The following is a 24,933-nucleotide window of genomic DNA, read 5'->3' as shown; positions in this document are numbered from 1 at the left end:
TTGTAGTGGTGTTGCAGTTTCAATCAAGTGCACGAAATCACTTTTACAGAATGGGCTCATTACAATTGATCTGGTTGGGTGAGTGAATTTCATATTTTGCTTTCCAAGTGTTTTTAAATGTCTCCTGCTCTGTTGGACATTTCCCCTGGCCTCTCCTGCTGTAGTTATTTTTGCATCTTTGGAAAACTTCACTAACATGGATGGGAAAGTTGGCATCCATGTGAAAGCAGTATGAAGGCATAAAGTTGTGAATGAAACCATGCACATTCCTTAGTAATGCAAGCTTCACATATGTGAATATTCTGATCTAGGAATCAAACCGTGTGCTGGTGTTATTTCACAGCAGTTGCTCTACCAAACTGAACTAACAAGGCGGGAGGCTAGTGGTAACAACTTGTAGGGCTGGATCGTTTATTAACCAAATGAGTTTTGCAAAAAATTCGCAAGGCATTGGATAATTCAGGAAAAGCGAATTCCAGCGCTAGGATTGTTTTTCAATGCAACCTTGCCGTGCCATTTTGCTTGCTTCCTGGCTAGCTCAGCTGGTGTAACCTTCCTAGAAAGGCTGTACACCAGCTTCAGTCCTCAGATCAGAAATTTATCTTCAGCATGCTGTAAATCGTTCTTTCTGGGTGACCTCTAAGAGCTTTTTTTTTTCTCTTATTCTTTATGTATTTATTATTTTTTGCCCCTTTTGCAACCAGAATTTTTCCTTTTAGGAATATTACTCCAGACCATGTAGATTCCCACACAACTGTTACCACGTCGGTAATATCCACAGTGGACTTTCTCTTATTCTCTTAATTTTTCCTTCCCTTTGCCTTTCCCCTAGTATAGAGTAGCCAACTGGGCTTAGTTTTGGTTAACCTCCCTGCCTTTCATTTATAATTTTGTCTCTCTCTCTCCACATAACTGGTAATTTCACTAATGTCTTGCAATCCATGTTGTAATCATTATAATGCTGATCCACCTTTCCGTGCCTCTTGCTCTCAAGTTGTTGCCACAATCGGCAATCTGTTGTTCTTCAGCATATACTTTTGCATCTTTGTGCATTTCGCATTCGCTGCCTCACACTTGCATCTTAACAAATGTATTGAGCACCATGCTACAGGTTTTGCTATGTTGGTGGATACGAAGGCATTGAAGCCAATAAATAAACTGCATTGCACTGTATTGCAGTAGCATCTATTGGACATGTCATCACTGCGTAATGGTTGAGTTGTAATCGCATCCTTCTTTTTTCGTAGAGGACTTGAAAAGTGCAACACAATCAGCAGACAGTTTCTTGAAGGATTCAACAGTAAAGGTAAGACTGTCTTACACTTCAAATTTTCTCTTCAGAGAACCCAGCTATTGGGGAAGTGACGCACTAGTGGCATGCACGCAAGTAACAGCATGTGTTCTGCATGTGCCCAGCGTCATTCTCTCACAAACATTTCATAGTCAAAGAAGTAACTGTGACTTCTGCTTTAAAGAAATATGTAAAAAAGCAGACAGTATGATCTACTTTGTGGCGACACATTCCGTGACAGATGTTCTGTGGGAACAGTCAAAACATCAGTTTTTTTCTTTTCTTTTTTAAAGAATTTAAACCTAATTGGTGCTTCCGACTTGCCAGCATCACAAGGCATGTGGCATCAAAGTGAACGTGTGCTGCGCATTCCCACCATTACATGTAGATCTGACACTCTGTTGACTTTGTGTGCTGCACAACTGCAGACGTATCAATGGCACCACAATGTTGCCACATGATGCATGGTTGCTAGGACAACATAAAAATGATTGTGGACAGGCTGCTTTGACCATTGTTTCCAGAGGTACTCCAGAAAAAAAAAAAAAGAAACTTGACTTCCGCCAGACTTTTTCCAATACAGCCATGACCCCTCCTAAGCATCACTTTCTTTGGGATTTTAAGTTTGCAGTGCCACCAGCCATGTCATCCTGTCCACAATCCTTGCTATGTTGCCATATCGTTGGATACCTGCATGTGATAGCAAAAAAAAAAAAAAAAGAAAGAAAATCTTGAGAATCAGAACTTGCACTTGTCTATGTTGCCTATTTTTGGTATCATTTTCGTTTACACGCTGTCAAGTATTGAATTTGTGAAGTAAGCTATGTTCTTTCTACATGAAGACTGCGAAGAACAGCACCTCAGTATAGCAATGGCAAACATGCATCTGGATGCCATGAAAAAGACTGTGGAACGACTGCAAGTGCAGAGGCAAGTTATTGTTTTTCTCTAAGTGAGGCTCACATCTGTCCTCACATCTCACCTTAACATTTCTACTCAACATTTTTTCAAGGCGAAAGCCTTTCTAGGCTCATTGTATAGTTTGTGTCAGCATACCTGACCGTCGGAGTGCCCACCAAGGGTGCGATCGGAGATGGTTGTTCGGCGCGTTCGTTCGGTTACCGGCGCGCGCGATTGGCCTACTCCGCGCCGACGTCGCCAGCCGCGGGGCGCCGCCCCGTTTTTGGTGACGTCAAAATGACGACACGCTCCTGTCAATCATCCGCCCACCGAGCATTTCGTCCGAACGCGACGGGAGTTGGGAAGTTTGGAGCGATCATACGGCTTCGCATGGCGCGTCTGGTGGATTGGATTGGATCCAACAGGCGGCCTTTTCGGCTGCGGAATGGCAGGTTTGAATCCAATTCATAGTTTAATTCTAGAAAATGGCGCTTCCGTTGGAAACTTAGGCTGTTGAGCTGGCTTTTCTAGAGGAAGGAGGAGAGCGGGTGGCGGTGCGAAACGCGTTTGAAGAGATGGCAGAAAGTGAATTCCGGCGTCGTTTTTGTTTCTCGAAACAAATAATTCGTTGGTTGTACAGAGAAATCGACAAGATCATCGGTGCCAGCGAGCCACTGGGATGTTGTCGCTGCCTCTTGAAAAGTGCGCCACTCTTCCCGTCGTTTTTTTTTTCTTTTTCCTTCTCGCTGTGCGCAACACCACCTAGGGACGACGCGAAGAACCTAATAATTATAAATTGCAGTAGTCACACGTACTACTATTTGAAAACGTGTTTGGGCTTGAGAAGAAAAAAATACATTTCTTTAGATAAAGATTTAATTCACTTGGAAGACGAGAAACATTTGGTATTGTAGTACACTGTTTGCAAGCAGACGACAAACGACGCAAGTAAACTTCCGGGGAGGTCACCGCTTCCTGATTGGCTGCTCTCTCCGCCCCGCTGTCACAAATTTTGCATACTGCAACTCTGTGACGTTGCAGCAACTGAACAGAACGCGTATCGAACAAAATATCTCCGATCGCGCCCCAAAGCGTCATCACGCCATATGAAGACCGATTAAAGAATGAGAAATGATTGATAGTGACAGTTAGTGACTGATAATGTTATAATAGATATCGGTAGAGGTTAAGAATGACTTGTAGTGACTACTAATGACTCCAAAATGGCCATATGTCTAGCAAGTTTGTAATGACCACAATTGATTAGAAATGACTAGAAATGTCGAGTAATGAGTAGTAATGACTAAAATAACTACTAATGACTTGTAATGACTACAAAATGACCAGTGTGCCTAACAACAACTTGTAGCCACTACAATTGATTAGAAATGACTAAAAATGCTTAGTAATAAACAGTAATGACTAATAATGACTGAAATGACTTGTATTGACTACTAATGACTGTGATATTGCCAACATTTCTTACGACGGCTTGTAATGACCACAATTGATTACAAATGACTAAACATGCTTAATAGTGAGCAGTAATGACTAAAAGGAAGAAAAGAAAGAAGAGGCAAAGAGGAGGAAGAGCAGGCTTTCACTGTTCAGCTCTTCAGAGAGATCTTAAGGGACCCTGTGATTTTTTACCTCGGTATACATCGTATTTGGTATACAATGTACACAGATCGCACAGAGACATGAAGAGAACACTGCTCTTGGAGTAGCTTACGCCAGGATAAAATATGCACACTTTCTCGGGGAAATGTTCTATCTCTGTGTGTCCTTGCAGCTGTTGAAGGACTGAATGCCTTAAATGGAAAAGTGCCTGCTAATTTCTTGTGATAGCAAACACTGGGATCATCGTTGTCAGACAATAGAGAGCTTTAGATTATGGTACTCAAGTGTAGGGGCATTGGAGTCCCCTCGCTCTTGGATATGTCTGCAGTTATGTACCTAAGCAGAACAGCGTTATGGGTTTGCAATTCCATATGCAAATTGATGAGCTTGCAGTGCTATCAACATGTAGTCACGGTTGTGTTTGCATTTCTTAAAATATAAAACTAACCATGAAATAACAAATGAAACTAATACATTTTCATGAAAGGCAGGTAATTTACATGCCAAACATCTCTGTTGACGCGAAGCAAACAATGTATTGGTGTGTAGGTTGTGGTTAAAGGCGAGTCGAAGCAATCCAAAAGGCTAAAAAATTTGGTGTCTGTTACAGCATGCTTGCTGCAAAAGTGCATCGTGACCGACTGCATTGTGATCTGCATTTCATTGCCTTCACTTTCTGGAGGAGAATGACATGCATTACGAAATGCTGCCGTGAGATTGGAGAGTGTGATGGCACAACCAGGTTCAACATCTGTTGTTATTTTGTGAAAGTATGCCTTGGCTAGCCCCGTCTCAGTCACTTTCCTGAAGTTCTTGTTTATGGCCGGAGTAACAAGACTTCTTGGGTACAGCACGTATGCGCCGCCATACATGCAAGCCACTTGCGTCCCCTAATTTAAAGCTCTGGTGAGTTGCAGTAATTGAATATGGGTCACTGCCGCATTTCTTGCAATATAGAAATTTTATTTTCAGGAATTACTGCAATAGCTGACTACATCTTTTTTTCCTCCTTAACAAAAGCTTGTTTCCTGGGCAGCCTAGTCTGCCAGATTTAGGCATCACTCTGCTAGATTGAGACAGCTTACTTTGCGTGGTCACTTTCAATTTACCTAGTTTAGGTGTGTAATGATTGCTGAATTGAAATATTTCCTAAAGCCTTGGCAGCATATAAGACAATGACAGAGAAAGATACGGAAATGCTACGGTGTGTCTTCTGTGCACTCATCTTAGTACATACTGAAATGTCTTCTATGTTGTGGTATCAAGTCCAAGAATCAGCATCATTGCAGGAAATTTTTCATGCATTACGAGGGTTGTTCAATAAAGGTTTTCCTTGATCTACTTCACTTAGGCATGCATAAAAGAAATTTCACACAGTGCTAGGCATGCATCTTGTTAGGCCAGATAAAAACTCAGCTTTTTCCTAATAGCTTTTCTTTTTTAAATGCTGTGAATACTGAGGAATGTGAGATAATGGAGCCCGTGGAGTACAAGGCAGTTAATAACTTTCTCTTTCTCAAAGGCAACAGACTGCAGCAATTTATTCAAGAAATAACGACAGTGTATGGGACAGATGCCCTGTCATGTGATTGCATCAAGTAGTGGCATCAATAGTTTAAATGTTGGCAGAATTTGGTCGAAATGGCATTTACTCCGGTCGACTTCATTCAGCCATCGATTGGGACACTGTCAGAAAAGTTGAGGCTGTCATTTGGAAGATTGCTTCCTAACAATTCAAGAACTACCTAGTTGAACATATCAAGATCAGTGTAGGGTCCGCAGAAAATATTATTCAGCAACATCTGCTCATGAAAGAGGTGTCAGCACGTTGGTTTCCTTGCTTGACTTCAACAAGGAGGACCGTGCGACTTGTAGCCCTGAACTTTTGGCCACATGCCTTAAAAACCAAGTTGACTTCTTTTTGTATGATTGATCACACTGGATAAAACGCAGGTTCATCATAGTGACCCAGAAACTAAATATCAATGTAAACAATAGAAGCACTGCGACTTGCTGCCCCCCTGAAAGGCACGTGTGCAGCCCTCACCTAGGAAGGTGACACTGACAGTATTTTGGAACTAGCAAGAAGTGGCAGATTTGTCGAAAGGTGTCACCGTGATGGAGACCTACTGCGCTAACCTGCTGACAAAGTTGGGGGAAGCCACGAAAACAGGCAGCCATGACGTGCTATCAAATAAAGGCGTCCTGCTCTTGCAAGACAACGCTCCTGCTCATAACTCACATGCTGTGGAAATGGAAGCACACTCTAGGGGTGTGTGAATATTTGAAACTTTCAAATAACTAATTGAATAGTGTCTTATTCAATTCAATCTTCAAATCGAATCATCACTATTCGTAAATGCAAATATTTTTCAAATACATTCAGAATATTTCAAAACATCAACTGCTCCCAATTGAACATAATATTGGAGAAAAAGTACCGTAAGTTTTCACTGTGTCACTGAAGTAGCCATACTTTACAGGCTGCAGCACGATTATTTGCGATTATTTGCGATTAAATGCTCCATTTCTGCTTTTAATAAACAATGCTTCATAATGTACTACGTAACGACAGAAACTTGGTTTAACAATACTGGGATGTGAGCATTGTTTTATAATAATTGTCATTATTCAAAAAGTATTCTGTATTTGATTTGCTTCTGGCACTATTCAATTCATATTCAATTCGCTCTCAACAGTCACTATTTGAAACAATGCTTCGTAACGTACTACGTAATGACAGAAACTTGCTAAATTTAAGAATACTGGGATGTGACCATCGTGTTATATGTAATTGTCATAATGGCTGTTCGTTATTCGAAAACTATTCAACTCATATTCAATTCGATCTCAACGATCACTATTTGCACACCCCTAGCATGCTCCTGTGAATAATAAATTCTTCGTCATCCCTTGTACTCACTGATCTTGCGCCTTCAGATTTTCACCTCTTTCCATCTATGAAGTTATTTTTGAAAGCAGGCAATTCCCTAACGATGACGTGCTCATCGCCCAAGTCAAACCATGGTTCCTAGGCCAGCGTAAGGAATTCAAGAGTGGTAATTGCATCTGCGTAAAATGATGGCACAAGTGTGTGGCTCTCTGTGGCGGCTATTTCTGTTTTGTAGGAATCTGTTTTGTAGTAATTTGGAGACCAGCTATGGTACGGGACATGTGTATTCAGAATATGGCGTGATTCCATTTAATGTACTGTGCATCATTTTCCTACCAAGTTTTCAGCTGTCAATGTTGTATCATTGCCCTTTTTGGCCAAAGAAACTCCATAAACTCCATAAATCGTCACCATAAATGTTATATGAATGTTTGCAAGCCATCAGTGTATGTTGTGGCACTACAGGCAAATACTAAGCCGACTTGGACTCCCAGCACTTGTTTTGTGCTAAATAAAAGACTTAGTCCACGGGGAAATTGCGTCTGAAAGGTCCACACGCATTTGGCGCAATTCAAATCGCCTGCCTCCGAGTGAGAGTGACGACATTACACGCGCCATCACAGCCCTTTACTGCCATCAGTGAGTAAAAGGCGCCCGACAGATGGCGCTGCAGTTTTCTGTGCAAAACGCAAACGCCCGGCCATGGGGAAACCGAGCTAAGACAGAGCATTGGGATTTGCCACTGCGGCTGCTCTTGGTCAAGTGACATAAACCGTTCAGGAATTATGCGGCATCACATGGATGTCGCATTCTCTACCACTTGCAATTTGTGCGAGTTTCACGAGCCAGCAAAACCAGCGCAGCACTATGAGATAACAAAGCTACTGAAGCGCGAAAGCGCAGGCGACGCAGAGTGGAGAAAATAAAACCTTTCAGCCGCCTGCATTGTTGTCAAGGGTAATGTCAGTGAGTTCTTTTTATCTAAGAATCAAATAGAACTGGACAAGCAGCATTTTATTTTGTCTCATAATTCAATAATCTTTTTATTACGACTGGGTGAGTACTAGCAACAGGATTATAATGAGGAGTGGTTTCGTCACTGGGCTAGTACTTGAATGTCCCGAGGGAGTCTCTAATTGTGCCCGGCATTTACCTCAATTTCTCGATTACTAAAGCTCTGTTCATGATAATACTGACACCTTAGACATTCTCGAGCATTAATCCATCACTTTAGTTTGACTTAATATTTGCCTTTAGTGTCCCTTGAAGGATGCATATTGTGAAACTGGCACCATTCACAAGATTTCTTCTGAATAGAGTCCTTGGGCCTTCATTGGCTTCCAACTACACGTTCATGGTGTATGTGCTGAGTATTGATCAGACAGTTAACGAAGTATCTTATTTTTAATCACCACAAAATACTTGACATCGGCTGCAACAATTAAGTAGGTAATGTGTTGCTAAATAAACAACCTAGCTTTGGGAAGTACCCAAAGCATTTGCCTGGTCCATTTACTATCTTGCAGAGTGTCTAGTGTTTAAGCCAGTGCAAAACAGTTTCCTCTTTCCTGCTGCAGGGAGACCTTGGAGCGAATGAAAGCAGACATTAAGCAACGCTTGTATGAGACCACCAAGAGCTTGCCCACAGAAGTGGTTGGAAAGGTAAGCGCACCTGGCTTGATGCAAGCACGTTTATTTCAAAAGTGCAGTCTTTATGGAGAAGTGTCATTCTTCTTGCCACTGTTGCTGTAATGTACTTTGCAAGAGTTTGGTGTTCTTATATAGGCTATGAGGTTACCAACAGGGCATTTACAGTAGTATTAGTAGTTTTCGAGTGTACTAGGACTATGAATGGGGTGGTCATATTGAAAAGATATAATATTTGATAAAGAATAGGAAGAAAATTATTTGCGCAGCTTTCAGCAATTTCTCACCCTTGGTAGTGGGGGGTGCGAGCGTTTAATTGGAAAGTATGTTGGCAAAATCATGCAGTAGCATTGGTGTGCTACTGGAAAATTTTTGGCTCTTAAATGCCTTGCACCATTTCACTGGAAGTCTCTGCACATGCCTGCAATAGCATCATAGTGATTCAAATTATAAAATTAATTTCTTTCACTTTGTTCGAAAACAAAGGTGCCTTTTTTTCTTCTTTTTTAACTGCTCCTTGACACTGCCACTGAGGGTGAAGATGTTTTAAAAGTGGGGACGGCAGTGAAATATAACTGTGCCTATGTAGGTGAAGATGGGATGAAAAAATGTCTGGTTTTGTAAGTTGTGGCCACCAGTCCTGCTCCGTCGTCCAAAGTGAAAGTAGTGGTGGTTGAGATCTTGAAAGCAGTACCTTGTATTCATTAACTAGGAAACATTCTGCTGACTAAACTGCTGAATTGGCAACACTGCTACTGATCTTGAGGTTGCTGATTTCATTCCTGGCCACAGTGTCTGTGTTACAGTGGGGGCAGAATGCAAAAGCATTGGTGTACTTAGATTTTCGTCTACATAAAAAAAAAAAAAAACTCATGTGGGCAAATTTAATCTGGTGTGCCCTCACTATGTTGTGTCTCTCACAGCTTATGTGTTTCTTAGGGACATTTACAATTCCAAAAATTTCCAATTTCTCTTTCCCTGCAGGCACCTGAAAATACCTCTGCACAATTTTTTTTGTTGCCCCTAGTTTAAGCTTTTACATTCAGCACCACACTCTGCATATCTGCACAAGAGCGTCTGGTGCTTTGGATATTTTGTTGCACTTATGTTTTGTTAGCAGGCAGGTCTAGCACCATAGTTGCATTCTGTTGCCCATCTTTTTAAATAAGGCGGTTAGCATCAGTACTTGCCTGGTTAATCTAACAATAGTATTGAGCCACTGTTGTGTTACCCACACAAACCATTGGTAGTAAGAATTCATCATCAGTGGTTTGGTGTCACAGTGCACCAGTAGAGCACACTGCAGCTGCTGTTTGTGCTACTTGTATTTTTTACCACGTGTGGCAAGTTACAACAGCAGCTTACATTTACATTTCCCACGTGTTCTTTACTGGGTCCCGTAGGCAAATATACAGTTAGGGGCTCGTTAATTTGCTGACAGTGCCAACAGGGTTTTTTTATCTTCCATTTAAGGCTATAAAGAGCAGAAATAGACTGCAATTTCTAGTTGTCCTAACTAGAGGTGATTTCCCTCTTTGTTGCTACAATTTCTGAAAATTCCCTCTTGGTAAAATTTCGGCTCAATATTCTCCCACCTGTGCGAGGGGAATTCTCTGCTTGGAACATCAGTGAAGAAGAGCTGCTGTGCTAAGAGTCTTGTGGTCGCTTTGTCACATCACTAGCCAGATTTGAGAATGACTAAGAGCAACTAAAAAAAACCTAAACTGAAATTCGTAAACGTTGACTGAGCTGATGGTCTTATACATTAGTAGTAGCTTATTGTCTTGAACTGTGATAAGCTGAGCAGCAATGCTGCTGGTAAATTGAGGGGCTTTGCTGGCTACAATAAACTGCCAAGTGGGGGATTAAAAAAAAAAAAAACCTTTTAAAGGTTCCCTGTACCGTTTTTTAGGGAACATTAATGAATGTGCGCTGCACCTAGTGCACACAGCCGTAATATATTTTTGAAGCCTGGCGTGTTGGTGAGAATCCCGCAAAGTTTGATACAGCAGACTTCCAATTGACTTCATTTCACTTCATTCAATTCGATTTGGGTTAACTAGATTTTTTTCAGTTCGTTCGATCTTGGCTGAAGGTCTTGGCTGGCGCCCATGCATTACTATGGGCCCAAACTTTTCTTATTTTGATCCTAAAATTGGCTTTTGCCAGATAATTTGAACTTGATTAGTCAGTGCGCACGTGCCTGACCTGTATTGTGACAATATTGACCTCTTTAGTGGTAGCGTCTGGCTCGGCGGAGTTAGGGGACAGCGAATGCGTTGGACACAAGTCATCTCCCGTCGAAAACGCCCATTTTCATCCTGTCCTAGGAAGATTTTCAAGCAATAACCGTATTTCACAGAGTCTGATTACAGTATTTACATAATTCTAACACGCGCATTTTTTTTTTTCATGTAACATTGGGCTGAAAATTGCTTGCGCGATGCAATCGGACACGATACTAAAACCACCTTCACGGCGTTCACATGATTAGCACTTATGTATTGCCGCAAAGCTGACTTTAGGAAACCGGGCACCATTATGCAACACGCCTCACCCATTTTTCTTGCCAAGAAATTGTGTGTGCGTTAGATTTCTACTTTGTTTAGAAGTTTTGACGTTATTTCTACTTTAGTTTACTACTATGGGCACGTTGAAAGGGGGCACATGTTCGACTCGGGGGCGTGTCAGAAACAGGAAAATACTGCCAAATGAATAAGCATATTCCAGCGTTTTTTCTGCATCTTGTTTAATTCGATCAGTCTAGTTGGTATCGTCGATATAGTTAACGGAAGTCAACCGTACTGCATTCTCCCATCAATGCTGCCCATCAACTAGTGACTGTTGCTGTTAAAATTCATGACATCATGATGCAGTCAATTTTTTTTAAAACTCCAGCAAGGTTGACTATTTCTTAAACACGGCCTGTTTTTAATCTTGCTGCTTTCACTTTCCGCAGGAATGTGCCTGCAAGTTATTTTAATGTTGTGATCATATCAAACGACAGAATATAAAGCCACAGAAAACATAGAATTTAATTGTTGTGTTTAATTGAAATGAAAGAGAATCGGGCAAAGGTAATTTAAAGCGAACGAAAGATAACTTGTCACAAGTGGGGACCCCAGAGCCACATTATGCGTGTAGTGCTTGGTCAGTTAAGCTACTGTGGTGCTATCTCTCCAATACTTTCTGTCATTTGATATGGGTGTGACTAAAAAAATAATCAAGCCCTTCAGAACCCTTGATCTCGCTCATTAAGTGTCACTGTTATTCAGGAGCATGTAATGTATAATGGGCAGCATGCAATAGCGTAGCGTGCCTTTGTAAACAAGCCTTATTTAGCAAATCTTTTAGCAGGATTAAAATGCTTATAATCATTTGAGAGATGTATCAGGGTTACGCGGACTTATTATTATTGGGTTACTGCTGACTTTTTTTTTTTTTTTTCGATGGGGCGAAATGCGAAAACACCCGTGTGCTTAGATTTAGGGGCACGTTAAAGAACCCCAGGTGGTCAAAATTTCCGGAGTCCTCCACTACGGCGTGCCTCATAATCAGAAAGTGGTTTTGGCACGTAAAACCCCAAATATTATATTATTATTGTTATTATTACTTTTTTTTGTTTTGAAGTTGCTGCCATGGTGCGTCCTTTTCAGGGTTTGAAGATAAAAACCGGTTTCACGAAGCCATGAGTCAACGTGGAAGACTTCGACAAACTTTCAGCTACTGATGGAAACTGCAGCAGCACACATTACTGATTACATCTTTTGTTATTCTTATGAGAAAAGTGGAGTATTTTTCTATGCCAAATGTCTAAGAAGTCCTGCACACTGAAGTGTTCGTGGCCGACGCAAAGAAAAGAGCAATACAGAAACTTGCTTTTCCTTGTGTTGTTTACTTGCAGAAATACCATGATGTGTTGTGCACAAGCCCAACAAAGCCATCAGCACAGATACAGGTTTCACTTGACATGCCACTTCTCAGTAGTCTGCACCGGGCAATGTGGTCACACAAGCGCAAGCCTTGGTACAATGAACATTTCCCACTAGCAGCACTCACTAAGGCACTCCATTGTTGCAAGACAGTACACAGGATGGAACTGTTAGTGGTGAAGAAGAAAATTCACTCCCGGTAATATATTGCAAAGCTTAGCCATCAACACGGCACATAGATAACGAATATAAACTGCACTGCCCGGCACTGCACTTCTGGAGACAAGGGTTGATGCTTGAGTTGCCCATTGAAAGCAGAAGGAAAAGGTGTCTGCATATTCATCAACCCTGCTTGTAGTAATGTTTAAGCAAGCTGCAGCATAGATTAGTCTTACCTGGTATGCACATGTTTTATCAGGATACCAGGACAACTATGTTAATTCTGACCTTTAACAGCTCTCTTTTAATCTCGATGTCCTGCAAGGTTCTGTCTCCTGATTTTCAGTTGACAGTAATGCTAAAACATATGCATACTAGTTAAAACTCTGCCTTCTTCCAGTTTCTGTACTCTTTTACCCAACTTGTCTATATTTCAGAGGACCACTATTTTTGGACAATCCTTGACAATGCAGACTTTGCTAACATGCTTAACAAACCAGCTGACTGTTATTTGTTTTAGAGAATGCCCAGGCTGAGGTTCTAAAATCTGGTACTATTGTACTGCATTCACTCTGTAGAGGGGCCTGCATCTACTGTCTGATATGTGGCCTTGAGTCCACTATACCCCTCCTCCTGTCATACAGTTGACCAAACTACAATGTCCTCTGAAAGCAGTAGCCTTTCAGAAGCACAGGTTGGATGGAGAGGATAGGTTATTTGCAAACAATGCTTCCACTGCTCATACAAGAACTGCTTGCATGATATGGTCAGTTAAGCCATGCAAAGCTCATTTAGGCAGCAAATGTAGGCATCCGTCTGGACTTCAATTGCATGTCTTTTGCAATGTTCTTACCACCCGAGACCAAAAATGTGCCTTCCTGGCGCTTTGTAAAAATGCTGCATTTTTGTCTGGCCTTTCGTCTTAGAGTTATACATACAAAAAGTAGACATTCTCCTCGGGAAGTTGCTCGCTAATCGCCGACAAAACGAGGGCCTTGCTAGCTAGCTGCATGCAAATGGCAATTTGGAAAATTACTCGAAGAAAAATAGACTAATATCCCAGGGCTGAATGCAACAAGGTGCACCATCCAACATTAAAAGGTGCCCTTGTTGGGTCTTATGTGCTATGCAACAGGATGCATAAAATGCAAATTTTGAACAAGTTATGACAGCAGTGTTTATGATCCTGGCTATATTGTCACTGCGGATAGCACTGGATCAGTCAGGGCCATGACAACCACTAAACGGGCAACCACAATGGAAGAGACCAGATTAGAGCTGTGTGCGTTTCTTGTTAAAGAAGTACAGACAACTTTTAATGCCCAAATCCACATCTCTTGGCCTGCAATGAACGGGATCAAGTGCCCCCAAACTATTGTACTGTATATAGACTCTAGTGCCGCTTCCAACATCATATAAAAATAACAGTGGTACCTGTTGGCACTATGAAATGTTATAAAACTTGTCCACATCCCATATTCAATTCTGAGAGACCGCATTTACAGACTTTGCAAACCATGCAAGTCTTTTGGACAATCCATACATGCATCCTGTCCATAACAATTCTTTTTGAACATAGACACAAAAGGCAATAACAGAATATTGCATTATTCGCATTGAAAGCATATGACCTGAACTTACGACGTGATGTGCATGAATGTTGCAAGTACTATTAAATATTGCTTGTGAATGAGCAAACTTGTAAATGTTTCAGAGCAAAATGGAAAAAAAAAAAGTGTCTGTACTTCTTTAATGCACGGTCTGCATTCAACACAAGGCATTTAGTCTAACCTTGACAAAACGTACATGGATATAACGAAGGAAGTCTAAAACGTTTCTCACCTACATAATCTGCATGCAGTGACGGTAGTTTCATCTTAGATGTGACTTCGTTTGATAATTAAGATTCGACTATTTCATCACGCACTATCAAACTTGCTGCACTAAAAAAATGTTGGATTCATCTTGAAGCCATGGGGCAGTGTGACCTAGGGTGAGGTAAGCAAAATTTTCAAAACTTTTCAGAAGAGCTTGCAATCATTGCTGGTTTCTTAATGCAACACCAACACTACCAAAGATGACAATGGCATGTAACAAAACAGGGCACAGCATAGAATGCTCGAGGGGCACCAAGCATGTGGTCATCATTCATTAGAGGCGTCCTGAAATTAACTGAAGCAAACAGAATGGATAAAACATGCTTTCTCATTATTGCTCGACAAGTAGAATTTCTGCTACTACTTCTCATAAAGTCAGAATTGACCCTCGGGTCCTGGCATAACCACATTTCTGCACTATATTGAACAAGTAGACAAAAAAAAAAAAAAGCTAACAAACCAACCCGTCATGTAAAAGTGCCAAGAGCACATTTTGGCATGCTTAGGAAGGTGTGTATGGATGGTTTGCAAAACTTCCAAGACAGTATCTCAGCACAGCGAAAATTCCTTCAAGGCAGCACGCCCCATTCTTGGATGACAGTCAGTTGCAGTACGCTATGTTTGAGTATGTCATTGCTTAGTGCTAATAGCTATATTGTGCTAAAAGTCAGGCATGCAATTTTGTCAGCACCCTTGAAACAGCATCCCTGTATCCCTAGATGAGCCGTGATTCTAAGCACTTCCATCATTTGACAAAGTGTAGGACACTAGGCCCAATGTCTGAAGTAGACATTGCATTTCAATAGTGCTCCTTGGCAATTTTAGCGATGAGTTGCTTGAAAAATGTGTTCCCAGCCCACTGCCTTGGAGTAGAGTAGATGCTGAGAAAGCTTGGTAGTTAAAGTGTTTTAGTGACAAAATGTTTATGCAAGAATCGCCAAGGGGTATTATTGAATCACAGCGACTACTTCAGATGAATACAGCATTGTGTTCCACTTTCTCAAACTGGAGGAATGTATGAGAATACGTCATAAGTGCATTGGGACAATGCATGCATCCTCTGCATATCAAAAGCAGCCAGTGCTGCATCAAAATTTTGGCTGAATTTCCTCGCTGTTGCTGCCACAGGTAGAATTTTTCACTGTTCAAGAAAGTTGACTGCAACATTTGCAAAGAGTTCACTGCCATGTTTGCATGATTTGGAGGCTGCATTCTGCAGTCTCCGGATCTTGCCAACAAACTACTGTGTGTTTTCAAGCCTCTGGGAAGTTCGAATCGGCGGGTCACAGTTATTTTTGGTGTTTGTCAACGACATAGGCATGCGAAAAGCACAAGCTGTGCACTGTGCATCTTCCAGTTTTATCGTGCTCATGTTTTCAAATTTTTCAGTGTGTAAACTAGCTTGGTAGTTACAAAGTGTTCAAGCCTAGTGGTAGAGACGCACAACTTCCAGGTTATCCATTCGGGTAGATCAGGCAATCTGCGTGACCAGTGCATGAGGAAGGCCCAATGACAAAATGTGACCCTCATTTTGTAATCTGTCAATTGCTTCATCAAATGTCTCTTAGGTGCTATACTGCACAAAACCAGCATGTAGAAGTAAGGCTGTGATGTGATAGCACATGCTGCTCTCTGCTGACTCACTGTGTGCACTTACGTAAATGGACAGTCCCATTTGCAGCCCTAATTTGAGACACTAGTAGACCTTCAAACTGAGTAAATGCACTCTAGTATCCACTGTCTGTGCAGCCATAACAATGTGCCCTTTTATTTCATCTGTTTCTTCTTTAAACAATTTCATCGCTCCACTTGCACTCTTTGATTTGCAATATTTCCCTACTTTCAATGTAATCTGTGGAACACACATTGGCATCACACTTTTGTACTTTGCTAACAATGTTCTTTGCAACATCAATATTCTTTAAATTTTTCCAAAGTAGAGTTAATAAAAATTGTGGTGTTTCCCTCTAGCCTTTAAAGAGACCACCAGTAAATGCATTGCTGGTTTCCCCCGACTTATATTCTAAAAGGAGTCGCTTGGGACAGAATACAAAAATTACTGCGGATTTGTAATGTCTTTCTTCACGTATAATTATCATCATAGTCACTATTACTGATGTCTATTGTCCTCCTAATGATTATGTTTCACACCAGAAGTGTTTGTTGGCAGGTACGATGCAGTTTCACTGGCCTGCTTTGCATCAGCTACCTGTGCCAGCAGCTCTACAAGGACGTGCCAAGCCATTTTACAAAAGGCTGCATTGAAAAAGGAAGATGAAGAAAAAACAATTTCCAGCAGCGGTCACACTGGAAGCCTCGCTTTTCTGTATACAGCACAAGCCATACAAAGCTCTTTTCACCAGCACTCATTCAAAGTTAGCCATTCAAAGTCAGTTGCCCAAGTAGGCGCAGTCAGCCTCACAAACACTCCACACACATTTTCTAATGCTCATGTTGATTACACAATGTTGTTGTTACAAGAAGAAAATGGGAACAAAATTTGCACTATCAACACATCTCGACAGCACCAACCACCTGATCAGCCTAGACTTGCAAGTTGGTGTGACATCACGGGTATAGTGGCATGGCAACACTGGCAAATGAATGTAAATGATGTATGTCACGACTCTGAGTCGTGTCTTCCTCATTCACACGTCACTTGTCACCATGAGTAATTGGTGATACACTGAGAAGACATACTTAACTGGTAATCTTGGAAACAAGAAATAGTTCCTTATCAGGTTTTAATATGATAATGAGTTCACTTTCTTTACACTCTTTCATACGAAATAATGGATGCAGCTCTTGACATTCACGATTAGGCAAATTCTTTGATCCTTCAAGCACAGTCATCACCATTCATCACATGAGGTACCTTCAGAAGGCTTGCACCTGCAACCTGGCTGCTGGAATAATTAACAGTATCACTCGGGACATTACAGCACAGAACAGAACTTTTCAGACGCATGCACACAATCTGGTTGTTACAGTGACTGATAAGCAAGTGTAAAATCATTGGGACAGGAAATAAGAAAAAACAACCTGCATATAACAGCTTAAAAAAAGAAATCCACATGGTATAATGTATAACAAATAAATAACATGGTAAGCTTTTCTTCCCACCTTTTTCAATGATGCATAGAAAAAAAAAAAGACAGCCATTGCCAAGTGCAAAAATGCACAGAGTAAAAATCATCAAAGCATTGTGGCAGTAAAGCGTCACACATCAGTGCACATTACTAGCAGTAGTCTGCATGATAACCCCCATTAAACCCCAAGTTCCCTTATAAAAATGCTGGCAAGTATGCTCTCTTCAAAAATATCCTCTTGATATTGCCATCTGAACCTGTACAAAATAATGCCTGAAAACGGAGAGCCAACATGTCAAGAAAAAAAGAAAAAGGGGTACAAAGTAGAGCAAGAAACAAAAACATTTGATCAACCTCTGCAGTGGCAAAATGTAAGCACTGAACTTCAAATCAATATTCCCATTTTCAAAACACTCGCGAGTATTTGATTTTCTGCAAGCATTTCAACAGTACGCAACAAGCTCTATAGGCACAAAAAGGAAACAAAAGCACTTCTGTCAAATGTAGCTTACCGCTTCACCTTGTAGTGGCCTGGTGCATTACATGACAAATTCAAGCTGTCTTGCTGGTTACAGTGAGTTAAGACTTAACAGCGATAGGCATATAACAGGCAGGGAGGTAGGTTTTTCTTACATTGCAGCAGTGGAAACAACAGTGACAAAGCAAGAAGACTCGTCACTTGCGCTAAAGCGGTACTGGTATGCATTTGCACAATATTTGGATGCGGAGTGGGCCAACACTGTCCACATGTACCAAAGACGGCACCACCACCACCACGAGCTAGCAGAGTGCATGCTGCGGTAATTTCATCACAGTCACAACGGCAGCGAAGCCATCGCAATCACGGTTGTACAACTGCAGCACCTGTGCCACGCACTGCCAAGAAGCACCACACACGGGGGGGGGGGGGGGGAGGGGGTGCGCTTCCTGGGGCAATCGTATTAAGGCCCTGACCAGCACATATGCACTGATGTGCAAGGACAGATCAGGTTGCACCATGTCGACACCGTGTCAATGCGATGGCACGAGAAGTGCTTGCCGGTGCACTCCACTGTTCTTGCAAAGCACAAATGCAAGGGGGGAAAACCACACCACATCAGTCACTCCTCATGCCAACGGTGGGGACCTTGTGTCGTCTGGCTAGTTGGGCAATGTGGGAGGGACATGGAGAGAGTTGCTCCAGTTGCCACCAGAGCGCGCACGCCGCATTATCTTGCCACTCATGATGAGTCTGCCAAAGCCTTCCTGGTGCGCGAAGGCGTAGCCCGAACGCACTGAACGACGCCGGCTTCCCTGCCGCACACTTGTGGCACGGCCCAGTCCGCTCTCTGGTGCACCTTCGCGACGCAGTCGGCGCGCCCGCCGCTGCTTGAGCCGCACGCGGTCCGAGAGCGTGGGGAAGACGTCCGTGTAGAAGAAGCGGAATGCGATCACAGGCAGCAGCAGTACGGCAACCGTGAGGAATGCCACAAACCAGAACTGTGCCGAGCCAAGCGTCATGCGCAGAGAGCCGAGGAACTGGTTACCCACAAAGTCGGAGTTGATGAGCAATGTCATAGCCAGGTAGAATGCCACAGACCCCCAGATGACAATGTGGTTGAATACAGTCCAGTACGACGTGTCCAGAGCAATCTGCATAGAAAAAGACAGGTGAGGACAGTTAATCTTTTTCAGCTGCACTTCCTACTAAATATTTATTGAGGTACATGCATCTACACCCAAAATATTTCAATGTGACCTTGAAGCAAGTCAAATGGGCATGCAGAGATGACAGGGTGCTTTTTTGTTGTGCAGGAAACTCGAATTCCCACTGACTCTTGAAACACATTTAAGACTGTGAACCAGAATCCTCGCCTAACTTATGGCCAGCAGCCAACTGCCACGTTCAATGTCACGTCTGCTTTTCAAATGTGATATCAAGATTCAATGTCATTTTATGAAACAAAACACAAAAGATAATTGTACTTAAGCATTTGCACGACCTTGTGATGCCTGAAATCAAATAAGCAAGAGCCTGTAACATAATCGATAGTTGGCAAAGAATGACAGGATGAACACTAAATGCAGCATTGACACTGTCTTAATAGCCCAGTTAGGGCAACAAAAATGCTGCTACTAGCTGGTTTCATGCCTGCTTGCCTAATGCTAAAAAAACTAAAGTGCAGCACAGTTTGGAAGCCGTTAAGAACATGTCCTAAAAGTGCATAAAGAAAAAAAAAGGAAGACCTCTTAAGCCTGAGGATAAACCTGCAGGGGTGGCATCATTTTGTAGTGCAAAGCTTGCACCACTTGGTGCATTGGCTTTCTATCGTGCCAGGTGCACTGTGAAATTTGTCAGTGAGGAGGTTCAGGTGAAAAGCTGTGGAGAGCTTATTCACCTTACTGCAAGTGGTTACAGTGAGGGCATCCTGTGGAAAGCTATTAGGAACCGAGGAAAAATTATTTAAAATCTGATGAAAATCCCATACCACGAAATAACAGAAAAAATAAGAACAAAAGAGAACTGTGCTCTCTGGCAGCAATGTGTTCGAAGCACGAGCAAAATACCCAGGTGGCTGGCTGTGCCAACAATAGGGCTATCACGCGAAGCAGTTATGTTGGTAGTTTGTTTCAGATGTGGTACTACATGCATCATGGAGGCACTGAAGTAAATGTTGAATCAAATCAAATTCAAATTATTCCAAATGTGCCAAAGCAACACCTGAGCCTGTGAGGGGGACACCATTGTAAGGGGCAGTGCATTAATTTTGACCATGTGGGCTACTCTAAAGGAAGACTAAAGAAAAAAAAATGGGTCTAGCTCTATTAGCAACTTACACTTGTGCAATATCATAACTTTTGCCATGAGAGAGGAGGCTTTGTAAACCAGAAAAGACAAACACGAAAGATGGGTGGAACCTTGAAGTTCACGTGCCAGCTCGCCGTGGCCATCATAGATTTTGACCGCATCTATTCGAGCCTAATTAATTTATCAGTGAAGATGGACTGCATTCTATACTAATGGGGCAAAGGGAGAACTTGGCAAGTTTCTATCATTTTCACTGCGGCACAATGGTAAAAAAAAAAGAGAAAATACTTTGAAATCTGTGATATTACACCAATGTACTGCGTTGTTGTTTTGGCACGAAATTTGAAAGTTGTAAGTTTGGCATACATTTTATTTTTTCTGAGCTTTTATTGTTCTGAGCATTACTAGTTTTTACTTACACGAGGCAGGCTTATAGTAGCTACTCAAGGAAGCCTAGAACTGCACTCTGACTACTATGCGATATAACACAACGACATCTACAGTCACTGACCGATTTTTCGGTCGCAGACAATGCCGCGAAAATGTGAATAATCGGGCAGCTCGAAAAAGCAAATCGAGACGATAAAACCAATTTCATTGTTTCTAAGAGTGCCTACACAGCAGAAAATTGGTTTACAGATTTTCACACAGTGTTGTGCTCCAATAAAATAATGTATACTTTAAATCTTGTGATGGCCTGAGGCTGCAGGTGTGCTCTGTGTTCACCCATCATGCAGCCCAATGTGCGTTGCAGGTTGTCACAAACTGCAGATACTGCACATGTGTGACCTTGATTCTTGCCACTGTCAGTATAGGCTATAGTGCACAAAATCAGTGTGGAGCTTTATTCACTTTATGCTCATATGACAAACTTATGTCGTTCCGTCCAGTAAACGCATACACAAACTTGGTTGGTGTTCACGGAAGTGGGCAGCTGATTGCCCGTGAGTCCAAACTCTGCTTTCCGCACATGGATGTCAGTGAAGCCAATACACGTGATCGCACACTTTATCGCCTAAGTGGTAAAAATTTTTTAAAGGCGAACATCTCGCAACGGCTAGCTGCCCGCCACACCTGCTGGCTGGACCTGACAAGCGCCGCCACGCTGCTTCATAACAGTAAGCATCCAAGTTTGCAATTTGGTGCCGAGTGTGGAATATGGTGATCACACTGCCATTGTTGGCAGGACAGCTAGTGCCATCTAATAGTGGCTTGGGGAAATTAAGCAGCATGCAGGCATATGCGCGACGCTTAGTGAAACGTTTCTTTCAAATTGTTGCACTTTGAAGTAGGAATGTGGGCCTTACACAAGTAAATATGGTAATCACCTTCTTACCGTGAAATTAACAAAGATGAGGTTTTGAAAACATACTCTATCAATATAGAATAGAGAAGGGCAAATATCAACTTTTTCGAATACGGATCGAATATGAATAGTAAGTATCGAATACTGAATTGAATTTCAGATAATCAAATGCAGATGCATATATGTACAGCAGAAATATTATGGAACTGCTAAGTGCGAAAAGGAAAGCTAAACATCAGATAAAAGGGCATCAGTCTTAAGCACAAGATCACTAATTGTCACGGAAAAAATTGCATGAATAGCTTTTAAACATATTATAGCATGGTTGCAAACAAGGTTTCCAGGAATGAATGGCTACTGTATGACAAGCTATCCAAGAATGCTAAATAAGTGCTTGGCGAAAAATGATCAGAAGTTGTGGGAAAAAAAAAAGAACCGCTAAAGGACTTGTATGCCATAGACACATGTAAAAAGGTGCAAAGGAAAATGTCTGGTTGCAGTCTAAAAGACAAATCTCATATATGACTATAGAGTACCAAAAAACATTAAATGACAGACTACAAGCAAAAATAACAGGTAATATTGACTACCACTACGAAACCAAAAATAAAACTTGCATTACCCGTTGTGCTTCTGCAATGGTTCGAAACGTTTTGTCGTTATTTCAATTCTGATAATTTGTGATACTTTGTTTAGCAGAGGAAGAACAGCAACCAGGCTATAATAGCTGGTTCCTGTGAAATATTTGTATTTGGTAGGTTTTGATTATTTGAAAATACCAAATAATTATTTTTCAAAAACGAATACAAATAGAGAGTCTAATACAGTCCACGCTCATCACAACGGACCTGCGTACAACAGACTTTTGGATAAAACGGACCATATTTCAGCTTTAGTATGTTCTACCTCTTTTATTAAAGCAACGAAGTTCACTTTTAACGGACCGAGCTACAACGAACTATCGGCTAGTGTGAAAGAAATTGGCAACAATTTTTTTCAAAATCGGCCTTATAAAACATACTTTTGCCATGTTGACATGGGCTGACAACTGACTTGCGAGGGTCAGCTGACGATTGCAGGTCCACATTGCGCGCGCGAGGAATGAAGTAGGGGCGCAAACACACCATCTTCTTTCGTGCGTGCGAGGCACAGGAGGGGTGCGAAGGTGAGGCGAGAGAGAGAGGGGGTTCTACTCCAGCGGCTGCCTTATCTTGAGAGCGATCTGCAATGTGGACACAGTAGCTTCGCACGCGCTGTGCTTTCGACGTTTAGTTTGCGTTGAAGTGAGAGAGAGCGCATGAAGGTCCGTTTGCTTGCCTCTGCTGCCGCGCTTATCTTGCTTCATTTGCTATCACAACTGACGCTTCGCCTTTCGGGCAAAACTGTGTCTTTTTTGTTTGTCACTCACTCTTTGCAATAAAGTTGTTGGACATCGCGACGAAAGTTTCGGAAGTGAGGCATTTCGGATATTACGGACTCGGATAAAACAGACATTTTTTTGGCAGATTATCAGGGTCTGTTGTAACGAGAGTCGACTGTACATTCGATTTGTATTCGGAACTTCGAATATTCACCCACCCCTAGTGTACAAATCATGTGGTGTTTCTCTTTAGTGTCCCTTTAACAATCTAAGACGATGAGCAAAACGTGAACAAGGTGAATGCAGGAGCCAACGTTTCGACAAGTGGACTTGTCGACAAGAAGACAAGTCCACTTGTCGAAACGTTGGCTCCTGCATTCACCTTGTTCGCGTTTTGCTCATCGTCTTGAATTGCCATCTCCCGCATTCCCCGTCTTTAACAATCTAAGTACCACAAGTGTTTCTGCATTTTACCAGCATCGGAATGTAGCTGCCAAAGCTGGGAATCTAATTATCGACCTTATTCTCGGCAGCAAAATTCCACACTGAGCCACTGTGGCATGCAAAGTCAATGCCACGTGTGCGTGTGATTTGGAGGGAGGCAATAGGAAGGCCACTGAGAACATGACTGCAGTTCGTTGTGCTGTGCTCTGGGGGTACAGTAGATAAGACCTAAAGCTCTGGACCATGAGCATGACAAGAATCAGCTTAGTTTTAAGCACTCACTGGCCTAGCGCTTCTGGAAAAGGGCAACAATAGGTGTAGATGAAATTTGATGTCAGAAAGCTTCACTGTGGTCTACAACATAAACCACAGAAACATGCATTAGCTATGTATTACCACTTGGGCTTTCTTAAAACACGCACGTAAACCTAAAACAGCTATGTTTCTATTGCAACAGTAATTGTACGAACACTTGAGCCGCATTTGCGCTGTCGGCGTTGTCGTGCTGTCCTGCTGTCCGCAGTGCATGCGTGGTCCACGCGTGGAGGATTAGAAGGCCTCCAGAGACGCAAACTGCGTTTGACTCCAAAACGCGATAAAGTCAAGTGAACACACCTTCGCGTTCCGCTCAATTGGCTCTGCCGAACCCAGGGCAGCGTTCTGGCTTGTGCTGCTGGCACGAGCACAGTGCGCACACGCATTAGCGTCCCTGCTGGGATGCTGTGTGCATATAAAGCCATGGTGAACGCAAAGCTAAATTTGTGTTGTCCTTTCTGTGGATGCTGACCTGTTTTCCCTCGATCTCATCTCGCGTGCCACCAAGGCACAATACCTTAAACACTGTAGGCACACTCCTTGTCACACCAGCGTTCTGAAACATTTTCAGTGCAACGCTAAACTTGGCAATTGCTTTGAATGCTTTGCCTTCAAGCAAAACTTGCAATAATTTTTCTTTCTGCTTCTGCTGGAATGTGGAAATGACGGTAACCAGGTCGGAATCAAATCAACGACCGCATGTTTTGTAAACAGGTGCCTGTGGATGGTTATGAGAAAAATGTAGTGGGTGCAGAGTGTGCTGTTACCTGGGCGTTCACAACAATGACGAGGATGGTGGAAACTGTGGTGCCTAGCAGCTGGTGCCCATCCAAGTTGACTCCGTCAGGCGCAATGCTGTTGCTGAAGGCACCGTATGGGATGAAGAAAAGCACGAAGGAGGAGATCACTCCATGTGCGACACTCTTCAAGAACTCCACCTTGTTGAAGAGTAGGTTCAGGTGGCCCGGCGTGAACAGCTTGGGATAGCGCATGGAGTTTACGTCATTGACATCCTGAGAGAAAAAAATATATACACGTATTAATGATAAATAAAAAAATAAAGATAGAGCAAGGCAAGCCACCTTGCAATTAGGGAAAGTTTGTAAAACGTTTCATCATTCCCTAGTCTTAGCAAACAAGCCTTTGCATTCACCGGCCACACCGAGCAGTTTCTTCAATTGCTGGTCATCTAGCCAAGCTCAGGCACATCTGACAATTCCAGACTTCTCCCACCAACTCCACGATGCACTCTTTTCCTTGTATCCAAATGTTATGGCCAGTTCACTATCCACGACTTTGGCACACTTGATAT

At 42.3% G+C, this 24,933-nt stretch overlaps 2 protein-coding genes across 8 annotated transcripts in view; one reads left to right on the top strand and one right to left on the bottom strand.

The window, feature by feature from the left end:
* Nucleotides 1–17,436, top strand: part of LOC142566599 (uncharacterized) — a 46,032-nt gene extending 28,596 nt beyond the window's left edge. Inside the window, exons 10-15 of one of the 7 annotated variants that reach the window (XM_075677440.1) lie at nt 50–78; nt 1,248–1,306; nt 2,134–2,221; nt 8,282–8,366; nt 12,256–12,482; nt 16,490–17,436. In XM_075677440.1, coding sequence (XP_075533555.1) covers nt 50–78; nt 1,248–1,306; nt 2,134–2,221; nt 8,282–8,366; nt 12,256–12,482; nt 16,490–16,994 — 993 coding nt within the window. In that variant the 3' untranslated portion in view covers nt 16,995–17,436. Of the gene's footprint in view, nt 1–49; nt 79–1,247; nt 1,307–2,133; nt 2,226–8,281; nt 8,367–12,007; nt 12,236–12,255; nt 15,486–16,489 lie in introns of those variants that run through there. The other 6 variants (XM_075677441.1, XM_075677444.1, XM_075677443.1 and 3 more) reach the window with 6 other exon arrangements.
* On the bottom strand, nt 17,028–24,631 carry LOC142566601 (phospholipid-transporting ATPase ID-like). Its single transcript, XM_075677447.1, has 2 exons — nt 24,389–24,631; nt 17,028–19,040 (listed from the first exon to the last, which is right to left on the bottom strand). The coding sequence occupies exons 1-2, from the start codon at nt 24,611–24,613 to the stop codon at nt 18,549–18,551; spliced, it is 717 nt and encodes a 238-aa protein (XP_075533562.1). The 5' UTR covers nt 24,614–24,631; the 3' UTR covers nt 17,028–18,548.
* Nucleotides 24,632–24,933: the final 302 nt, after the last annotated feature.

Source organism: Dermacentor variabilis, unplaced genomic scaffold, assembly GCF_050947875.1.
Source record: "Dermacentor variabilis isolate Ectoservices unplaced genomic scaffold, ASM5094787v1 scaffold_13, whole genome shotgun sequence".
Lineage (NCBI taxonomy): Eukaryota > Metazoa > Arthropoda > Arachnida > Ixodida > Ixodidae > Dermacentor > Dermacentor variabilis.
Note: the sequence above shows the minus strand (reverse complement) of the source record. Positions and strands in the feature narration are given on the sequence as shown.

Bases quoted from the DNA above. Each gene is read 5' to 3' on its own strand.
- LOC142566601 (XM_075677447.1), bottom strand. From the start codon at position 24,613: ATGCGCTATCCCAAGCTGTTCACGCCGGGCCACCTGAACCTACTCTTC. The intron at 19,041-24,388 runs GTAACAGCACAC...TTTTCTATGCAG, and splicing joins TCATTGTTGTGAACGCCCAG to ATTGCTCTGGACACGTCGTA.